The 19,111-nt window shown below is 45.5% G+C and overlaps 1 protein-coding gene across 1 annotated transcript in view; it reads left to right on the forward strand.

Annotated features, from left to right (window-relative positions):
• Nucleotides 1-1,745: 1,745 nt before the first annotated feature.
• The window catches only part of chn1 (chimerin 1), a 38,472-nt gene continuing 21,106 nt past the window's right edge, over nucleotides 1,746-19,111 (forward strand). Inside the window, exons 1-7 of the mRNA XM_048979919.1 lie at nucleotides 1,746-1,887; nucleotides 2,255-2,364; nucleotides 5,675-5,713; nucleotides 6,105-6,160; nucleotides 12,467-12,498; nucleotides 12,626-12,739; nucleotides 16,824-17,118. Of these exons, the coding sequence (XP_048835876.1) occupies nucleotides 2,346-2,364; nucleotides 5,675-5,713; nucleotides 6,105-6,160; nucleotides 12,467-12,498; nucleotides 12,626-12,739; nucleotides 16,824-17,118 (555 nt within the window). The 5' untranslated portion in view covers nucleotides 1,746-1,887; nucleotides 2,255-2,345. The remainder of the gene's footprint in view (nucleotides 1,888-2,254; nucleotides 2,365-5,674; nucleotides 5,714-6,104; nucleotides 6,161-12,466; nucleotides 12,499-12,625; nucleotides 12,740-16,823; nucleotides 17,119-19,111) is intronic.

Raw genomic sequence — 19,111 nt, forward strand, 5'->3', positions numbered from 1 at the left:
CTCTAATGCACAAACAAAGGAGCTACAGTTTTCACGTTTGTGGGGTTTTTTTCCCTCTGGCTTACCCTGCCATCTTGTGGATATTTAGAGACTTACCTTTTGCCGCTAATGTATGTTAATACCGTGATCAGCATGGGCGACTTGTGTTCTCCAAGATGCCTTCTTATGCTAACAAGTGTGCGACCAGTATGGTCAGGTAATGCAGCCGAGGTCCTCAGCGGTTTGTGTATACTGTGCATTTTCAGTCATGCCTTCAGATGAATTTTTCAGCATTGATCTAAATATACAAATCCTGTACACCAAGGAATTTGCATGCGCTATGAATCCATTTCTTCAGCTACAACGTGACTTAAGTTCACAACACAGTCGAGAAGTGACGTTTCAGGAAATGTGCTTCTTAAACAGTAATATGAAGATGCATGCTAATGTACCTGTTGTAGCTCAGCTAATGATTTAGCTATCCTGTGATTTTATATATATTATAAAAAGGCATTTGTAGTCAATGCATCTGCTGCGACAATATACATAGAAACTAATCGTTCTTCCTTACAACAAACATGGGGCTTATGAGGTTTGTAAGAAAATGTCTGTATCAGATCATGCTTTCCAAACACACACACTGGATTACACGCTTCAGTATAATGTGTCACGCTGTGGTCCCCTAAGCTACATACATGTTAATCTGGACATGCTTCGTTTAAGGTGGCTGCTTGTTCACCAATAACTGCCCTTATAAAGCCGCCTGTCAAATGCATATGAATATCAAATGATACTAAATAGAATGGCGATACATGTTGGCCAAGACACTCCAGCCCATTTTCTAGCAACTGTTCGTTTTGTAAATCTTACCACAGGAATGTCTCTATGTAATTAAGGATTACTCATTGTCTCAGGGTGATCATTTCCTCTAAATAATGCATGCGCATTATGCCTCCTGCCTGAATATATTTTATAATATAGCTTAAATTAAGTGTCCATTGCTTTAGTTTCAATAATATATCAAATAGTTCAAGTTACAGGGACATTTGGCACTAAAAATAATACTGGTGATCTTTTTTTAAATGCCCTAAGGCGTGTCCCTGAAATATAACAATGAACTGATTTATCAGTCTGAGACAATTTTGTGAGTTTATTTGAAGAAGGTGTAAATGGTTATATAAATATGTGTGATGTGCAACACTTGCAGCTTTTCAGAACTGCAAACTGTTTTTTTCCCTTCTTTTTTAACCACAAAGAACAGCACTAAGTCCCTAGTCTTTTAGTCTACAGTGCAACAGACAACAGCCTGACAGAGCCGTCTGGCACTTTTGGAAATTCAAATCTTTGAGGTCCCTCAGTGCATTAAATGACTCATGAGGCAAGCTGCTGCAGAAACATATTTAACATCCAACCTGTCCAGACCTACTGCACTTCAAGTTAATGATTGGAAACATTAGATTGCCATATGGTGACTTTCACATAGTTCGGTTGTGGCTTTTTTCTTTTTTAACTAAATCTTTCACGTGACGAGTTAGTGTCTCTTCCAAGGACCAAACCATTCCGTAGCTTCTTTTCTGGCCAGCAAAAAAAAAAATTATTTAAATGCGTTTCAGAAAGTCGAAATTAGCCGGCTGTAAAGGTTTGTCATTATTGTGGTCGGCCGAAATACGATTATTTAAAAACAAACCACGTCCGTGCACCTGTTACTGAGCCTCACATTTTCACATCGGCTCATTTGCTGTCTCATCCCGGACAGCCGTCAACATCACCGGCGCAAAAAAGACATAAAAACCGCCATCGCCATGGTAACCGGCTCTCGAGAGCCTGCAGTCCCGAGAAGAAAAGAGGCTGCCGGCGGTCACGTGGTGTCACAAGATGGCGCCTTCATTTCGGAGGGATGCGCTCTGAGTAAGTCGTTCGCTTCCCTCACTGTTGCATACATTCCTCCAAACTAACGATAGTCGTCTTTGGCCTTATTGCGCGGTCATTTGTCCCCATTTCTCACAGGTTTGCTTCACCGCGTCATATTTCCGTTTTCAGCAATCCGACGAACGGGCTGGTGCTTTTTAAAACATACATATATTAACTAAGTGTAAAGTTACCTGCTCGTTACTGCATCTCATTCGCTTGGTCGTGTTTTAGCGGGAATTAATTTATAAGAATGATAGCTGGCTGTCTTGGGTTTTTAGCTGGTTGTGTTTCTGGTTCTGGGGCATGTCGCACGGTAAGCAGACGTTTTGTTGTCACGCTTGTCTCGCTTGTTGTCGCCAAACAGACCTGGGCTGAGAAGGACAGCAGATCACTAACTTGGAGTCAGAAAAGCCTCCGTGAGGGGGTTTTGTCCGTCGCGATCGCGCCGATAAAAAATGGCTCAACATGTTTTTGGTAAGTAGTGCGTGTGTTCCCTTCCGTCAACTTGCAGCTGTTTGGTCCACTCGCCTGTCCTGTGTATCCAATGAGCTCCATTTACCAACTTTGCTAAATTTCAGAGTGCATTTCCTTTTCATTACATTTGTTTTTGGTGACTGGATGTGTGGGAAGGCACGTTAGCTCGTTTACCTGGCTAGCAGGACAGAGACTGGCCCATGGATGAAATTAAGCAACAGATGGAGAAAGATAGCAACAGTTTTCCGATACACTGTAAAGTTTGATTGGAAGTCTTTGCTATGTAGCTACTTTGTACATTTGGTCAATTAACTTGCCAGATCTTATAATAATGTTTTAAAGTTCTGTTTGTTCTACAGGTTTAACATTTTGTGTGTATTTATTTTTATATGCTTATGAATTTATATGGTGACTTTGAGCCTTGTCAGTTGGGTGTCTTGTCTTTCACAGCCCTGTAAAGACCTTTTGAAAGAAACTATAGCCAGAAGACTAATCTGGTTTTTGTGTAGGGATTTGGCCTTTCCGAATACACAGATAAAAGCACAAAAAGAAAATAATGGGCAGGGAGACAATACAGGCATCCTTAGCAGGCATTTCTTTTGTGGAGTGCAAGGGATACGTTTTTAGACCCCACTGTCAGTGAGGCATAGGGTAGAAGCAGCTCAAGGGTAGTACCTCCCATCCAGAGTCCTTTCGTGAAGAGAAGTTTCCTTCCTGTTTTTGGCTTCGGCAATCACACAAAGATACTTTGCACTCTCTCTTCCTTTAAACCAGCAGGTTAAGAATTACGGAGGACCTCAGCCATTTCGCAGTAATATTTGGCGCCAGGATTGAATCATCGGAAGGAGGAACAGTTGGCTTCGGAGGGAAGGGGCGGGGGAGTGGTGTGGTAGGAAATGGTTCAGTCCCAGAGAAGATACAACCATGCCGGCTTGTCATGGGGGGAAAGGCAGGATATGTGGGAAATGCTGAGAACGACACGAGATATTTGCAGCAGGCTTCCTGCTTTCCCATGCGTAAAGCTTGGAGGGCTCCTGGATGATTTGGCCAGTAAGCAACCAAAGTCCAACCTCTGTTGTTTTTGCCAGAGAGCGTCCATCCACTTAATGATAAACATCTAAACCTGGGTTTGTCGCAATACTGCCGTATAAAGGGAAAACACCCTAACCGCGTGTTTTATTAGACTCAAGTTATGACCAAAATCGACTTTCTTGGGTTGTGTTGTATTTCTTGATAGAATTTCTTAGTTCAGCTATGCTCTGTTTTAAAGAATTATGGGTCGGCTGTCAAAAAACCTCGAAGCCCTGTTTCTCAGTTTCTCTACCACTATAGGTATTATGCTTTTGTAGGGCAGAAGTGGTCCTGAAAATGAGCTTCATTTGTGCCCCAAATCCATTGTGGTCTGTTTCACAGTTAAAGAACATTTGTTACACAGATATCAGTCAGGCAGGGGGTTTTAAAGGAGTGATTAAAAATTTAGCTGATTTGATTTATGTGTAATTTTTAATCTTTGCATTGTGTGCACTGTGGTTGCTCAGGTAACTATTGAATAATGAAGTTCTGTTGTCATTAGCAGGCCATTGGAGGTAGGAAGAGAATCGGGTGTCAAATGTTGTTGTACAACTGTGTGCCACGTTAGCTTAATAGAAGATGCTTGTGAATGGAAGGGGCAGTGTTGGTGAACTTGCTGGAAAGTCGTCAGCCGAATTCCACAGTCATTCATTCACGTTCATGAAAGTTCCCTGAACTGCCTTTGACCGTGCTTCCTCTCCCGGACTGTGGGTGTTTTCCTGGAATGCCTGCTTAGAGGTATTTCCATAAGTCACCCTACCCATTGATCTCAGGCGAAGCGAGGTGGCAAGTCACTGTTAGGAGAATGACGCCTGCAGTCATCTGGGTGGATGGTTTCCTTTTAGACGTACCTGCTACTGCCCCCTTATGATCAACAACTATAATTGATATGTGGATTCTTTTTTTTTGTGTAATCCTTCTGAAAGTGGTTAAGGGCAGACTCGGTATTCTGCATATGTTCTGTTTGAACACCTCGGTGGAAGGGGAGGGAAGTAGCCAGTGTGCATTGATTTCACTCGGGGTGAGTGATAATGCTTTTCTGTGTGCTTCATTTCTAATTTATGAGCTGGTAGTTTAACCGTCTTGAGGGATTTAGAGAATATTTGATGCGTTACAATGGCGTGCTATTAGCAGTGCTTAAAGATCGATATCGCCTGTGTCATGTTATTACTTGTGGTAGAGTGCGTACCTGCCAATTCAACAGTTATGGTTCTGGTCAATTGATTTGTTTTTAGGTTAATGTAGCTGTTTTATAATGTGATTTTAATTTCTGCTGGTTCCCTAAATGCTACACCTCAGTGTTCCTTTTTCAAAATCAGGTTGCCATTCATTATCCTTCTTTCTCTAATTATTAGTTATTTCCTGGAGCTAATGAACCTGTTCCATTTACCCCCAAATGTTCATTACATTAATTCAAGATGTCATAGAAGGTACTGTCCACGAGAGGGAGCTATAAATTCAGAAATATCACAGTGGCCTCCCCAGGATTATTTACCACTGTTAAGCATGTACCTTTATGCTTGAGAGAACTGCATTTTGTACTATTTTTTTTGTATAAAATAAGTTAATCGTTATTTAGCAAGATAGAATTAAAGTTGAAAATGGATGGCAATTAATATAAGAATTTCAATTTCCAAGGCTGGTTTCTGATGCCAGCCCTCATTCTTGTAAGTCCTTGTGATGAATTACTTTGCTTGGGACATTCTCTCAGTCTTGTGTAGCAAATTAAATTTAGGCTGTCTGATATAGGGGGCATTTGTGCTTGTACTGTAGCCTCATTGTGTGGCAAGTAACCTCTGTTTTGAGCCGTCGCTACGGGAACAGATCTCTGGTGTGGCAGTCAGCATGCGGCTGATGGATGATCTCAGGACGTGGCTTCCGGAAAAGTTTTTCCGAGATGCTGCACTGAGTCACTGCCTGCTGCGTTTGCCAGACCCTCTGTAACATCTGTAGCTCTGAGTAAACAGCCTCCTCCATAGATTACATCAATGCATATTCTATTTCAGAACAGGTTGGTATCGTGCAAAGTCCATTTTGCCAGTTACTGCAGTAAATACCCTGAAAAACATGGACAATGTTAAGTTACATCCATCTATTTTCCAACTGCTTTGGAGTCCTGTGGGGCCTGGAGTCTATCTCAGGCAGCCCAGGGTACAAGGTACAGCCAAGGTCTATGCCATGGAAGGGATGGTAGGTCATTGTGCCTCAAGATACAGTGACTGTTATTTGTTTCTTTCAGATAACGATGAATACAGGCCACCAGTGTGGAAATCCTACTGTAAGTATTCATCTGGTTTTGTAGTCAGTGTTGGGAATTTCACATCCAGAAGCTAGAAATCTAGACCAAGATTTTGTTTAATGACGTAAGAAATTTACAAACAAGAGGACATTCGGCCCATCAAGCTCGTTTGCGGAGGAATTCAAATAATAGCTTAACTATCTCGGCTTTAAAGGAACCCAAGGTTTTAGCTTGTACTACACTAATAATAAGACTATTCTGCCAACCAGTTCAGTACCCTATAACTGACTCTTTATGCTCAGCTGGTTGGGAGAAACAGAATCTTGGTCTGGATTTGTAGCTTTTGGACCTGAAATGCCTAACACTGCCTTTAGTGTTCCAGTGGGAGCTTTTGCTGCGGGAATGGCTGACCTCTTTGCTCCTTTCGTAGTGTACCAGCTCCAGCAGGAGGCGCCGCACCCGCGACGCGTCACTTGCACCAGTGAGGTGAGCCTGCTCAGATGGCTTAACACCGCATCCAAAGTTTATCCGGCTGATGCACCGTTTATTCCGGTGTTTGGCCAATGATATTGCTTGAGTGTCATTGACCAATCACCTGCTATGCTGCTCCTCTGTTGTGTCTGACCAATCATGTAACCCCGGTATTGCTCACACTGATGCCGGACTGACCAATCATGTAACTGCTTTGCTGTTTATTCTGTTAGTGTCTGCGCACCTCCCCCCCCCACACACACACACATGCATACATGCATATGTTTATATTTATGTCATTGTGGGAACCGTCCATTCATTTCTATGGGTATACCCCTAATCCCAACAATGACAACCTTAACCCCTACCCAGCCCTAACCTTAACCAAAGAAAATGTAAGAATTTTGACATTTGGAGTTTTTTAAAAAAAATTTTTATTGCAGTCACAGATTTTTATAAAATTGAGTTTCCCCTTATAGTTCTGGCATGCAGAACTTAATAACAGAGTAACAAAATAACAGGTTTTGATCACATTGTGTGGTCCCCACAACATAATATATACATGACCCACGCAGAGGCACACACACAAACACAATGCTCCCCCACCACTTTGGCATCTGTGGCATGATCTTGTTCCATTAGTGAAATTAGCTGAAGGTACCCCCCCCCCCCCCACCCTCTCCACCATGTATGCCCTCCCAGTCTCATCACCTCAGCCTTACTCCCTGCCTATTCATCACCCTGCCTCCCTCCTTCTCTCCTCAACCCTGACCAATTAGGAATTATCGTCTCAACCCCTCCCCTCCCTCTCCGACAAAGGGAGACGATACCGACAAGGTGGCCTCCTTTAGCTGCCGTTTTTGGCTGTGCGGAGTTTCATTGCCGCGGGGGTCTCTTTGTTCTCACAGCGGGTCAGGTGAGCACTGGGTCCACGTCCTGCCTGAAAATAGCTCGGCCCTCATTGAGCTCTGTGGGTTGCACGTGACGGGTATTTTTTGCCCCCGTTATGAGTCTTGTGTGTGATTGCTTCAGTGCTGCTCACCCGGGATTACCGGAGGAACTGAAAAGGCTGTCACTAAAGCTGGCATTAAGCTGGAGGATCGGGCAGTGAAGCCTTGCAGAGGTTTGCGACAAATTACCCCCCTTAAGCATGCCGTCTAACCCCCCCCCGGCAGATTGATTTGGCCCTTTTTACTCCACTCTTGCTATTGACACTTCCCAAATGGAAGCGCTTTTGCATTTAAATATAAAGCAAATATTCTCAAATAGATCTTTATCTAAATAAGTTCTCTTTTTTTTTTTATTACGAAGCTACATTAGAGAAGTATTTAATTCCATCTCCCTTCTTGTATTTTTTTTTTCCTTCCAAGTAAAATTATTTGGTTATGTGCAAATTGATTCCCTCTTAATTTTAATATTGTATGTGGTTCTCTATAACTGGTATAAGTAAAAGAAAATATCCAGTAATTTTGTAAAACAACTTGTAAAATATATTCTAGGAAAAAGGGAAAGGAATCATTAAATATTAAGCGAATGTGATAACAGGCGCACGAAGGGATCGCATTGAATTACAATTTTAATATTTAGGTTACGTGTCTGGAATGAATTATCATTGCCTTATTGCCGTTGTCTTGTCAGTAATTGCTGAAAGCTCCACGTTTTTGAAGCCTTTCTGGTGCAGTTTCGACCATCTGCTATCCAGGACACCATAATAAAGGACTTATGAACATTCAAATGTAGTTTGTACCCCTACCCTCATGCGTGGCTTTAATTAAAAACCTGGAGGTAATCGGCCTGCATATTTAATGGATATTCATCATTAGTTATTGTGTGTAGGTTGGGGGTGGGGGGGATTGTGAGCCACCTCAGCCCTGAACATTGTTAATCCTGGACCTAGGAAGGGTTAATCCCAGCTGAATTGTTCAGTAGCAGGAAGTCCTCAGCTATGCCCCTGGTCATGTTCAGCTCAGCTTGTTTTGGTTATTTCTCCATGCTGTACATTTCCCAAGACGTTTCCCTGAAAAAGGCCCAGTCTGGGATATAGTAACATTACAGAAGGACCCACAGAGCGAGCTGATGTTCCTGGGGTGTGGGGTGATGCCTCTGAGGCTGCAGCACCGCAGGCGGATAGTGGCATCCCCGCTGGCCTGGATGGCACGGGCTTCCCCCCCCCACTAATCCCCCACTGAGGCCGGCCAGTCCTGCCCCATAGCTCTGCCCCCCCCCCCCATTGAGCTGGCTGCCCGGTTAATCAGGCTCAGTTCTGTGAAGCGTATCGCAAACGGCATGATGGCCCCTTTCTTCCGCAAAAGCGTTAATAATTAATTAACAGCGGGTGCAGACAGTCGCATGTGAGGACTTCCCGGTTCTCCTGCTCTGTCCCCGAGGGCTACATTCTCAGGAGACATGAGACCTGATGCCTTTTTCCTCATATCATCCCGGGAAATCTAGACCAGAGCGGCTTGATTTACATGTCATTCAGAATATGCAAATGAGGAGGGAATGTGGCGACGGCCCCCAGTCCAGCCTGCAGGACACGGCAGACGCGCTGGGCGGTGTCTCACAGCGCCGCACAAAATCGCGTCCGCAAGTACGGTTTTCTTCCTCTCCCGTTACATGGACTGATCACTCTGTATCTCCTTTAGGTTAGTTCTCAGAAAATTTCAGAGATTTTATCCTCTGCGACATATAAATGTATTATTATTCATTCTTTTCTCTGTGGTTTCCTTACCTGCGGCCATTTTACTAAGGTTTTTAGTAAATTTCTGCCTGAGGTTTGTTCTTTTTCTCTAGTTACTAGCATAGTGGGGTGGTGCAGTGGTTACCAGTGGTGCCGCACACCTCTGGGACCGGGGTTCGAGTCTCCGCCGTGGCTCCATGTGTTTGGGGTTTGCATGCTCTCCCCATGCCATCAAGGGGAAAAACATGTGGCGTCATTCCGAAGACATGCCGAGGTTGGTTGGAGTTAGCACGTTTCCCATAGATGTGCATATGTGAGTGACTGATGTGTGTGTGCGCCCTGTGATGGGTTGGCACCTGATCCTTGGTTGTTCCCTGCCTGCTCTAGACTCCCCTGCGACCCTGAACAGGACAAGCGGTTACATGGATGGATGGGTGCTGCCATGGTGTTATGAATCAATATAGCCACCCTCATCTGTTCATCCATTCCCCGCAAGCCTGAAGCCTGTACCTCTCGCTGGGAAGCCAGTGTAGCAGAAATCCCGCAAACACACTATGGGCAATGTAAAGCATGTACAAGCTTCAGACAAACACATCACAAACAGCCTTGGAGGTGCTGCCCCTGTTAGTATGTGTGTTAATTATTAATTGTATATTAATTTTGTATTACCCATGAATATTGGTCTTAGCCATTTTAAGGGTGGATTGTGTTTTGACTCCCTGCCTATGTGCTTCAAAGCACTGCAGATATTAAACCGTACTGTGATTAAAATGGGGAAATGATGACCCACCAGTACACTGGAGTGTTAATTAACCTCTTCCTTTATGGGGTTACACGCGGGGTTGGAATGTGCGTGAAATTCTAATTAAAAGCGTGTGGCACATCCAAGTGGAAGACTTTTAATGAATAAAACGAGCCCAGTAAAACAGTCAATTAGATAATGTCAATAAATTAAATTAACGTTGTGGTAATTAGGCAGATTGACTGACTGGTGAGAGGATTTTGTTTCCACTGAAATGATAGTTGCAGTTTAATTGTCGAGTTTGTCATTGTGTACGAAAGTGGTAGTGGTGGGGCTGTGGGGGATGGGGGATTTGGCTGAGGTAAAAAAATAAAATAAAGGAGTGATCTTCAGCAACAAAGAGTGCCACAGACATGCTGATGTTCCTGACAGGGAGGCCTCCGCTTGTTTTTGATTCGCTACAAAGGGAACCGGGCTCTTCCTGTTCGCTTCAAACGCACGTCAAGCCTCCGGCGTCCCCCTCCCTCACCGATGTGCGCTCCACGCTGAGACCCTTCTCCGTTCTTTGGGCTCCTGGGGCAGCTTTGAATCGGAGGGTCGCTCCCTGCATGGGATGTTTCCGCTGAGTGCCTCCGCAATGGGTGCCGTGCCGTTCTGGGTCTTGTTTAGGGAACACGCTCTGAGTTCAGGTTGTTTATGGTGAAAACTTGCCCCTCCCCCGCCAATTACGCAGCCCCATACTTGATTCAGGGCCTGCTTGAGTTCTCCCCAACTGTCTGTAATGATGGACGGACAAGGCAGGCCCTCTCTCCTGGGAGGGTTTAACTATGGAACAGTGACAGGTACCACATGCCCAAATAGTGGAACTTAGAGCCCTCTGAACTGCATGTGAAACTTCCAGTTCAGTTGAGATGTACTGGAGAATTGTGGTGTTTCTCTCCAACATATTTGTACTTATTGTTTCCCAGTGTGTTTATAATGAGGTCGTGGATGGGGGAGGGTCCTGGATGTCCTGGGCTTAGAGGGGGTCAGGTGCTCAGCCCACATTCTGTATACCAATTCTTTCTTTTCAGTACCTCAGGTTGCGATTGTTTGGGTCCGTTGTATACCTGGATGTCCTTATTGGTTACTGTATATCTGACCTTCCCTGGCTTTTTGTCCTGTTCCTTCCTGCTGCTTCCACACTAATGTCCCTGAATAAGATAGCTGTCAGCAGTACGCCTGCAGATTGATTGTGCTTTTTCAAATAGGCCAAATGTCTGGTAAAGTGGTGAAGGGGCAGTACTATCGTTCCGTGCTCACAGTTGGTAGTCCTCATTTGGGATCAGCCACAAACCTAGCCACCTTTGGGCCGGTTTGTCCCGTCAGTTCCTGCCTTTGAGGGAGGTTGGCGGCTGAGCTGGGCTTTGCACGCACACACGGTCCTGACCCAGCTAGCAAGGCGCTAATCTGGAACTGCGTGGTCACGTGTTGCCATGTGAGGATTGAATGGGAGTGATTTGAGCCTGATGCTAAATCCAGTACCAGACCATGCAGAATCCGGCATTAGCTTGTTTTTGAGTCTCTTCACCTGCTCCTTTTTCTTCTGAAGAGAGTACAGCCCTGGACAGTCTGTAACATACCAGGGTTGCCTTTCTTGGGAGCCTGCCGGAGATGTTCTCGCAGTGGAGTGAGGCATTTTGCTCCTCTCATGCTGGAGAGCCCTTAATGCGTCATTTAAATTCACGGACGTTTGACAATATAACCAAGCACTGATAGCCCTGCCCCCAACACCGCCTCTGTGTTCACTGTGCGCTGTCGCAAATTGCGTTTTTTTATCGTTGACTTTGCAGATATCTCGCCCCCTCTTAATTAACTCATCCTGTACTCCAGCGAGCCTTGGGCTTCACGCCGAGCTTGCGTTGAGGAGAGACGCCCGGCAGCATTGGGAGGTGTGAGCTCTCTAGGGCCCTATACCTCTTCCGGCTTGCTGGCTCTCACATTCGCTTCCCGTGTTGAAGTGAGGAGAAGGATGAGACCTGTAGTGTTTCAATGACTGTATGTTTATTTAGCTTGCTGATATGAAGGTGATATGAAATTCTTCCAAGAAGACTTTAAAAGGAAACCTATTTTGGTCCTAATTCCAGTCCCAACAATGATGTACATGGGGGCAATGTATGGGTCAGCAGGTCAAGCATCTGTGCCTGTGATTGAAAGGTCGCTGGTTTGAGCCTCAACAGAATAATTGCCCCTCCATTGGGCCTTTGAGCGAGGCCCCTAACCCACCGAAATGCTTCAGGGCTGCCAGAGAAATGACTGAACCTGTGCTCAGACCCCAAGCTTCACTCTCATCTTTAAAAATATGAGTGTGTGTGAGTGAATCTCAGTGGAGAGCAAGATGGGATAAGCAAAAAGAAGCATTCTGACCTACCTGTACTCATACTTGTGCAAATGGCAACCGAAACAACATTATTTCATTTCACTATGTTCCTTTATTACACATTTACTGCTCTGTAGGGGTGGCAGCTTTTGGAACCTCAGAAGTGGCCCCACAGCTGAATAATCTGCCCCATGTTCCTACGTGGGTCACTTACTCATCGTTTGCGTTGAGACTCGATTGTGGTTTGGGTTTCAGTGCATGTTCCGACATGGAGGGCCCCGTGTTCCACCACAGGAGCTGCCACTGATACTGATCATTGTTGTTGGTAACATCAAGTCACTCTTCAGGCCTGAAGATGACCTTTCAGATAGAAGACAGGTCGATTCTCGGAAAAGGGGAACTGACGCCCCCACTAACATGTACATCCCATGGTTTGTCTTCTGCTGGCCTCTTAAATCAGGTTTTTTTTTCCTGAAATGTTGTCTTGATGTTAATATATTGTTCTGATTTGTTTTCGTCTGATGTGTTCTTTTGTTGCAGGTGGAAAATCGTCCTAAGTACTATGGAAGAGAGTAAGTTGTGTGTGTGTGTGTGTGTGTGTGTGTGTGTGTGTGTGTGTGTTAATATGAAACCTGACATTACTAGAAAGTAAAGTCTTCCTTCTTTGTTGTAAGAATAGTTTCCTCCTCTGGATGTAAGGTACCACGGCATGATCTCCCGAGAAGAAGCTGATCAGTTGTTGAGTGCTGCGGAGGGCAGCTATCTCATCAGGGAGAGCCAGCGGCAGCCAGGCACCTACACATTGGCCTTAAGGTCAGTGCGGCCGTCCCCCTTCCAAGCCCCTCCTTCTGTAATGTGTGCAGAAATACAGTAAGTCCAAGGAGTGAATGTGTTTGCTGTGCAGCTGAGGTTGTAGGTGATGTGACATCATATCAAGGACGAGTCAGACACCAAAGCATTTGTGACTTGTATGCAAAATGACACCCTGGGAAATTTGCCCAACTGCACACTAGCTAAGAAGTTAATTACATTTATTTTATTTAGCAAAGTGAAGTACAAGTGTGGCAGATAGCACATTACAAACATACGACTGTCAAGGAGTCTACTAGGCATAAGTGCGGCAAGGCTGAGCTTCCAATCTATACCAAGTGGAAGCACTTGTAATTAGCATTACATCCTGTGGTTGATTAGCATATAACAGTGCTTCCCAGTCCGGTCCTTGGAGACCCACAGCCGGTTCATGTTTTTGCTCCCTCTGAGTTCCCTGCTAGACATTTACATTTTAGCTTGGGAGCTGGGCGAGAGCAAAAATGCAGACCGGCTGTAGGTCGGATTGAGAAACGCTAGAATATAATGACCCATGGCCTGATTAGCCCCATGATTAGCCCATGCCTTGTGAGTTTTCTCCTGAGACTTTGTGTGTGTGTGTGTCCCCATTCCAGTGACATTCAGTAGTTTTAGGTGTGCAAACATGTCTCTGGAGGTGCGTGAGGATGGGTCACCATCTCGTCCTGGTCCCAGCCTGCTGTACACCTCCAGCTGGGCTCTGGGTCCCTTGTTTAGACAAGCAGATTATGAAGAGGAGCGCTTGGTTGAATGCGATCCTGCATTTTATTTGTGTTCCCAAAGCAAACAGAAGTTTGCTATCTGATAGTTAAGTGAGTCACTGTCTCTGGTACTAGATGTGCAGCTTCTCTCAGATTAGTCTTTGAGTAGGAGGTGGTGATGTCTCTTTAAAATCACATTGTGTTCTATGCACTTACATTGGGGCCGTTCCCAAAATTTTATTTTGTGGTTCTTCAGGTTTTTCTTGCAATTATTAATCAGTCAGAAAGTGTTAATGCAAATTCTGCTTTATTCATTTTTTTTCCGGTGTTCGAAAAGCTGTAAGTGTTCCTTTTAAGGGTCTGGTGGGCCACAGACGTGTCGGGGTTTGGAAGAAACACTGAGTCACTTTATGGAAATGTAATCCAGCTTTCACAGCTTCTCCATCTTTGAGTCGTGCCTGCAGTGGCCGCTAGTTAAACGGGAGAAGGGGGGCGTCTGTGCTCTCACAAAACATGAAACTTACCCTGCCACCCATCTTCTAACCACTAAGCCCGGTCAGGGCCGCCTGGCCCTAAAACTTGGTTTTGTTTCCAATGCAATTTCTAGGTCAAGGTACTGGAAATGTATTTAGTGTGTTAAAAATATCACTTAATTTCTGAGGTGAAGTTTTAAATTGGTTGAAGATGCACACTGTTTAATAGATTTTTTTTATTTTTTTTTTGGAGAATGAAACTGGATCAGGGACGCGCTGCCTAACCCTGATTTGGCCATTAAATGTACACGGCAGTATCTGGGCTGGTTCTGCGGGGCCTTTCTCACTAAAGGAGAGCCGGCGCTATGGGGGTTATGGGAGGCTGGGGGGTCTGCACTGTGCTTCTGGCCTTGTCCCATGGGACCCTATAGCCTGGACCACCAGCTTACCCATTTATAAGCAGGCCGAGTGAGAAGTCTGAATAGGGTGTTCCTGTGTGGGTGGGGGAGGAGGTGGAAGGAGGGCAGGTGGTCTGCCCTTTATGTTGTGCCCCCCCCTCCCCCAGTCAGCTTCCATCACCAGCTTCTCCCTCTCCTCCTCAATGGTGGCTGTTATTTTAACCGCTGACGCATCTCACACCACCAGTTTCCATTTCTCCTGCGTTGAATATACCTCCCCTCACCTCAGACGTCTCAGGCCTACCCGAGCATCTTCTGGCTTGAATATTACCGCTGTCTATCTGGTTTAGTGGGGGTTGCTTTATATGACCCCCCCCCCCCCCCCCAATGTGCGTGGTCACATGGCAACATGGCCTGGAGTGAATAATCCCGAACTATCAGAGTCACACTGCTTGTATTTCCTTTGGTGGTTCTTACTGGTTTCATACTATATGCTATAAGGCTACTTTTGTATTGTATGTTGAATATATGGAGAAAAACAAAGACTGTTGGTGTGGATGTTAATTAATTTATTTTGAAAATGGAGTTCCTTCATTCTTTGGCATTTCGGGTGTGTTGGGGAGAAACGGGGCCCCTCATTTGCCCATTTCACACTCCTCCAGTATTCTGAACAGTATTCGGGGGCTAAAAAAAAAAGAAGCGATTTATGTTTTTGTTTCTTCTTTATTAAACAGTGGTTTACTGAACAAAGTATGACAGTCATTCTTACATAAAAGACTGCTGCAATCTACTGATAAGAACTAAAATTTACTTAAAAGTAAATAAAAATAAAACACGGTAATTAAAAAATAAAGTTTAGAAAATTATCTGCACTTGATCTGTACTGTATTCGTATTACAGCTTTATATTACAACTGTGCCGCACAAACATTGTCTCAAGAAATACAAAGCATAACAAAATAAATATCCATTATGGTGCAGCATTCCAAAAAATACCTGGGCTTCCAGCTTCACATTAGGATGTACGCACACATGCGTAGTGCTGCGGCTTCATCCGCCCTTTTACTATTGTGTGTGTGTGTTTTGATATAGAAATATTCGTTAAGTTTGAGTGATGTATCTGTCTACACTGTCAGGACCTGTATTGGTTCTGCAGGGATTGTTGAAATTCACTTATGGATTCTGCTAAGTTTGTTCTTGCCGTGGGGTTAACATTTTCATTTCACGTGTTAATTGAGTTCAGCTGTGTTATCCATACCTTATCCCCGTCTGGCCGAGTGTCGCTCTTCCTGTCACCTGGCATCTCCGCCGCTTTGTAACCGTCTGTCTTTTGACAGGCTTTTAAAATGAGGATTAAGGGATAGTATCTCCACGTGTGATGTCACTGCTATAATGAAAATACAAATAAGGTCAGAAATATTCATAAGTGGGGCTGTCAGGGCCTGCGATGCCAGACTGGTCGCATAATTAAAAATTCTTCTTCGTGGGGGAAACTGGTGAGCTTTTGTAAGTCTCCAGATTGGTTAACGTTAAAACGTTGAGCAGGGGGCGAAGGTCAAACGTGGATTCGGCTGTGAGTCGGCAGCCTGGCCGGGTCATCGCCTGTATCTGCGGTTATCTGTTTGCAAACAGAGATTGGCTGAATGAAAAAGTACAACCCCTCCCCTAACATGAACATTCATGAAGTCTCTTCCTGCCTACATGTTTTTGCAATTTAATGCCCTCGTAATCACTTTCCATTAGCAGTCTCTGCCAAGTAAGTGGAGGAACTTGTGCTGGAGTGGATGTGGAATTACTGGGGAACAAAGGAGATGTCTCATCTTACGTTATTGAACTTACTGGCCTTTGGAGTCTGGTGCCTTCCAAGAGCCTCAGGGGCAGCTTGATGGACGTGTGAACGTGTCCAGAGTCCCCCATTGTTAGTCGGCCATTAGGAGATTGCTCTCAGGTTCTAACCCCAAAAAAGTCCAGAATGTGGACACCCTCCACCGCATGGAAGCGAAATCAGGCTTCGTCTCTGCAGTGAAGAAGGCAGCCCGCTGGTCTCCTGCTTTGGTGTGCAGCGGTGCTTTTGGCACCAGCAGAGTTTTCATTGGCTCAATTTTTGCCCCGGCTGCAATTCTGAAAACCCTTTTCCTGCCTGAAATGGGAGCACAGAAGTCAAGGCCATGTCCGCGCACCTTGGTGTCCACCACCAAGAGGGGGTTTGTTACATGCTAACTGAAAACTGGATGCGGCTTTGAGTCTTTGCCAGGGTTGGGATGTGTTTTTTTTTTTTCTTTTTTCTTTTTTCCTCCATGTTTTCTGTAGCTTTTTGGTCCGAACCACCAGCAGTGTGATGACAGAACCAGTCATCCCTTTAAGGGAGACTTGTCTGCAGGCAAAACAGAGATGTGTAAACCATGTTCTCCTCCATATGCTCCGGGCGTTTGGCTCTCCCTCATGACTTTTCGCCGTCCCTGTCCCCCTCGAAAACCCAGATTCGGGAACCAGACCAAGAACTTCCGCCTCTACCATGATGGCAAGCACTTTGTCGGGGAAAAGCGCTTCGAGTCCATCCACGACCTGGTGACGGACGGCCTGATCACGCTCTACGTGGAGACCAAGGCAGCGGAGTACATTGCCAAGATGACTATCAACCCCATCTACGAGCATGTGGGGTACACCACCCTCAACCGCGAGCCGGCCCTCAAGCGACACGCACCTGTCCTCCGAGACACCCCCGATGAGCGGGACAACGTAGATGGCCGAGAAGAGGCGGATCCAGAGGAGAGGGTGAGCAGTTCTTCTTGTGTTCCAGCCAACTGGTCGTTCGGTTTCATGTGAAGCTCGTCAGCGTACATCTCCCTGTCTTTTGTATCGTATTTTATTCTGGCAGAGCCATCGAATCGGCCTGTTACATAAGCTGCTCTTTGCTTCTAATCGACTTTGTTTTGTAAGGAGTTATTTACTTAATTTAAATAATCTCCCAATGTTTAGTATATTTTTGAGGCTTTGGGACTAAAGGGAACGCAGCGTCTCTCCCTTAACTGTTTGTGTGACACCTTTCTTACCACTTGTGCGGTTGCCAGCCACAGTTTTGCCGTTAATATGATTTTTGAGTTAGCGCTGATCCAAGACAAGCTGCTCTGTTGACTTTTGGATACTTGCAGCTCGCTCGTAATGCTCGTCTGAGCCGTCCGGATATTGCATTGTTGAGGTCGATCTTTATCTCCTGGTTACTGCAGTTTTTTTTTCCACTTCTTGCAAAGTGTCTCACTGCAGAGTCACCCAAGGAAAACCTCATATCTCTGATCCAATAGAGAATAGCTGTGTGTTTTAACACATACTTTTAAAAGCCTGTTTTTTTATTTTTTATTTATTTTTTTTTTTTTGATTCAGTATATCTTGTTTTTGAAGCCCCCCCCCCCCCCCCAGCCCGTGCTGCATCTGAGAACCCCCCTCCCCTATATACAAAGCATGTCCAGAGGCCATGAAGCAAAAGCACACTTATTGTGCTTTTAAGCTCTCCGGATGCCCCTGGTGAAGCTCAGACTACATCTCTGAGCCATTTCTGTCCCGAGGTTGTCCTGCATCCTTTAACGATGCCTCTCTGTGAAGTACAGAGGTGCCTCTCTGGATTTGCTGACCTGAACACAGCAGAGCAGGATCAGGAAGATCATACCTGGGTGCTGTCATGCTCTTGGAGAAATAATAATGTACAAAGCCGGCTTTAATGAAATGTCGGGCCGTCTGGCACCCTCGGGCCCCCCCACTCCATCGGTGGGATGTGTCCGACTCTGTCCTCTGCCGTCCTGCCCTGTAATTGAGAGTGTACCCTTGCGCAAACAATCCTGTCCAGTCAGGGCTGCCGCATTGCAGTTTTGGTTTTTTTATATCACCCCCCCCCCCCACATCTCCACCGAACTAGAAGAGGAATAAGTAGGGATTAATGAGGACGTTCAGTTTGTCACGCCTGACCTAGATCAGGATCTCCTTTTTGCCCGGCAGTGACAGATTTCAGGAGCTGTCGTCACTTAGGCTAGCAGCAGTTGGCGGTGAGCCGTCGCAGGGGGCCGCCATGCGGGAGTGCGAGAAAGCCGCAGCTCCGGCACCCTCCAGTTCTGCTCCTGGGTTCCACTCTGAGATTCGACCTTCTGTTAAGGTCCCCTGCTCGTCTGTCCGCTGGCTTCCAGTCCTCTCCGTGAGTCAGGGACAGTCCCAGGTCCCTCCCCCTTGGGGGAGTCTGACTGTCGTGTCACACGTTACCGTGACACTGTGCACAGGAGGGATGCTTAAAGATGGAGTTTCTGCTCCCGTCTAGGTCCTTCTAACCGCCTGGAGGATTCTGCACTTTGAAACCGAGGTAAAGGGGCACAGTAGTTCTTCTGAAGCCTCTTCCCAGTGCCGAGTGAGCGGACAGGCTTCCTTCAAGGTATCCATGGTAGCATATGTTCAGGTTTCCCCAGTCTAATTTTGGAGATTTCCCTTTTTTTTATCCCTGTGAACGTTCAGTGCTTTGCTCCTGTCCCCTTTTCTCTCTTTAAATTGATGATCACTGAACTGTTGTGTGAAGTACGGGCCTCATTTGGTCTGGACCATGTGCTTGTGTAGTTGATTTGATATTATTTGATGTAACGGGTGATTTTTTATTTATTTTTTTATTTTTTTTGTCCCCCCCCCCCCCCCCCCCCCCAAGAGTGATCCTCTGCTCATAACCGACCTGCATCCATTTCAGATTTGCAGCAGAACTCCTGTTGCTCAGTGCACACAGTGGTGCAGGCGCCGT

The sequence above is a fragment of the Brienomyrus brachyistius genome, chromosome 16 (genome assembly GCF_023856365.1).
Source record: "Brienomyrus brachyistius isolate T26 chromosome 16, BBRACH_0.4, whole genome shotgun sequence".
NCBI classification, from domain to species: domain Eukaryota; kingdom Metazoa; phylum Chordata; class Actinopteri; order Osteoglossiformes; family Mormyridae; genus Brienomyrus; species Brienomyrus brachyistius.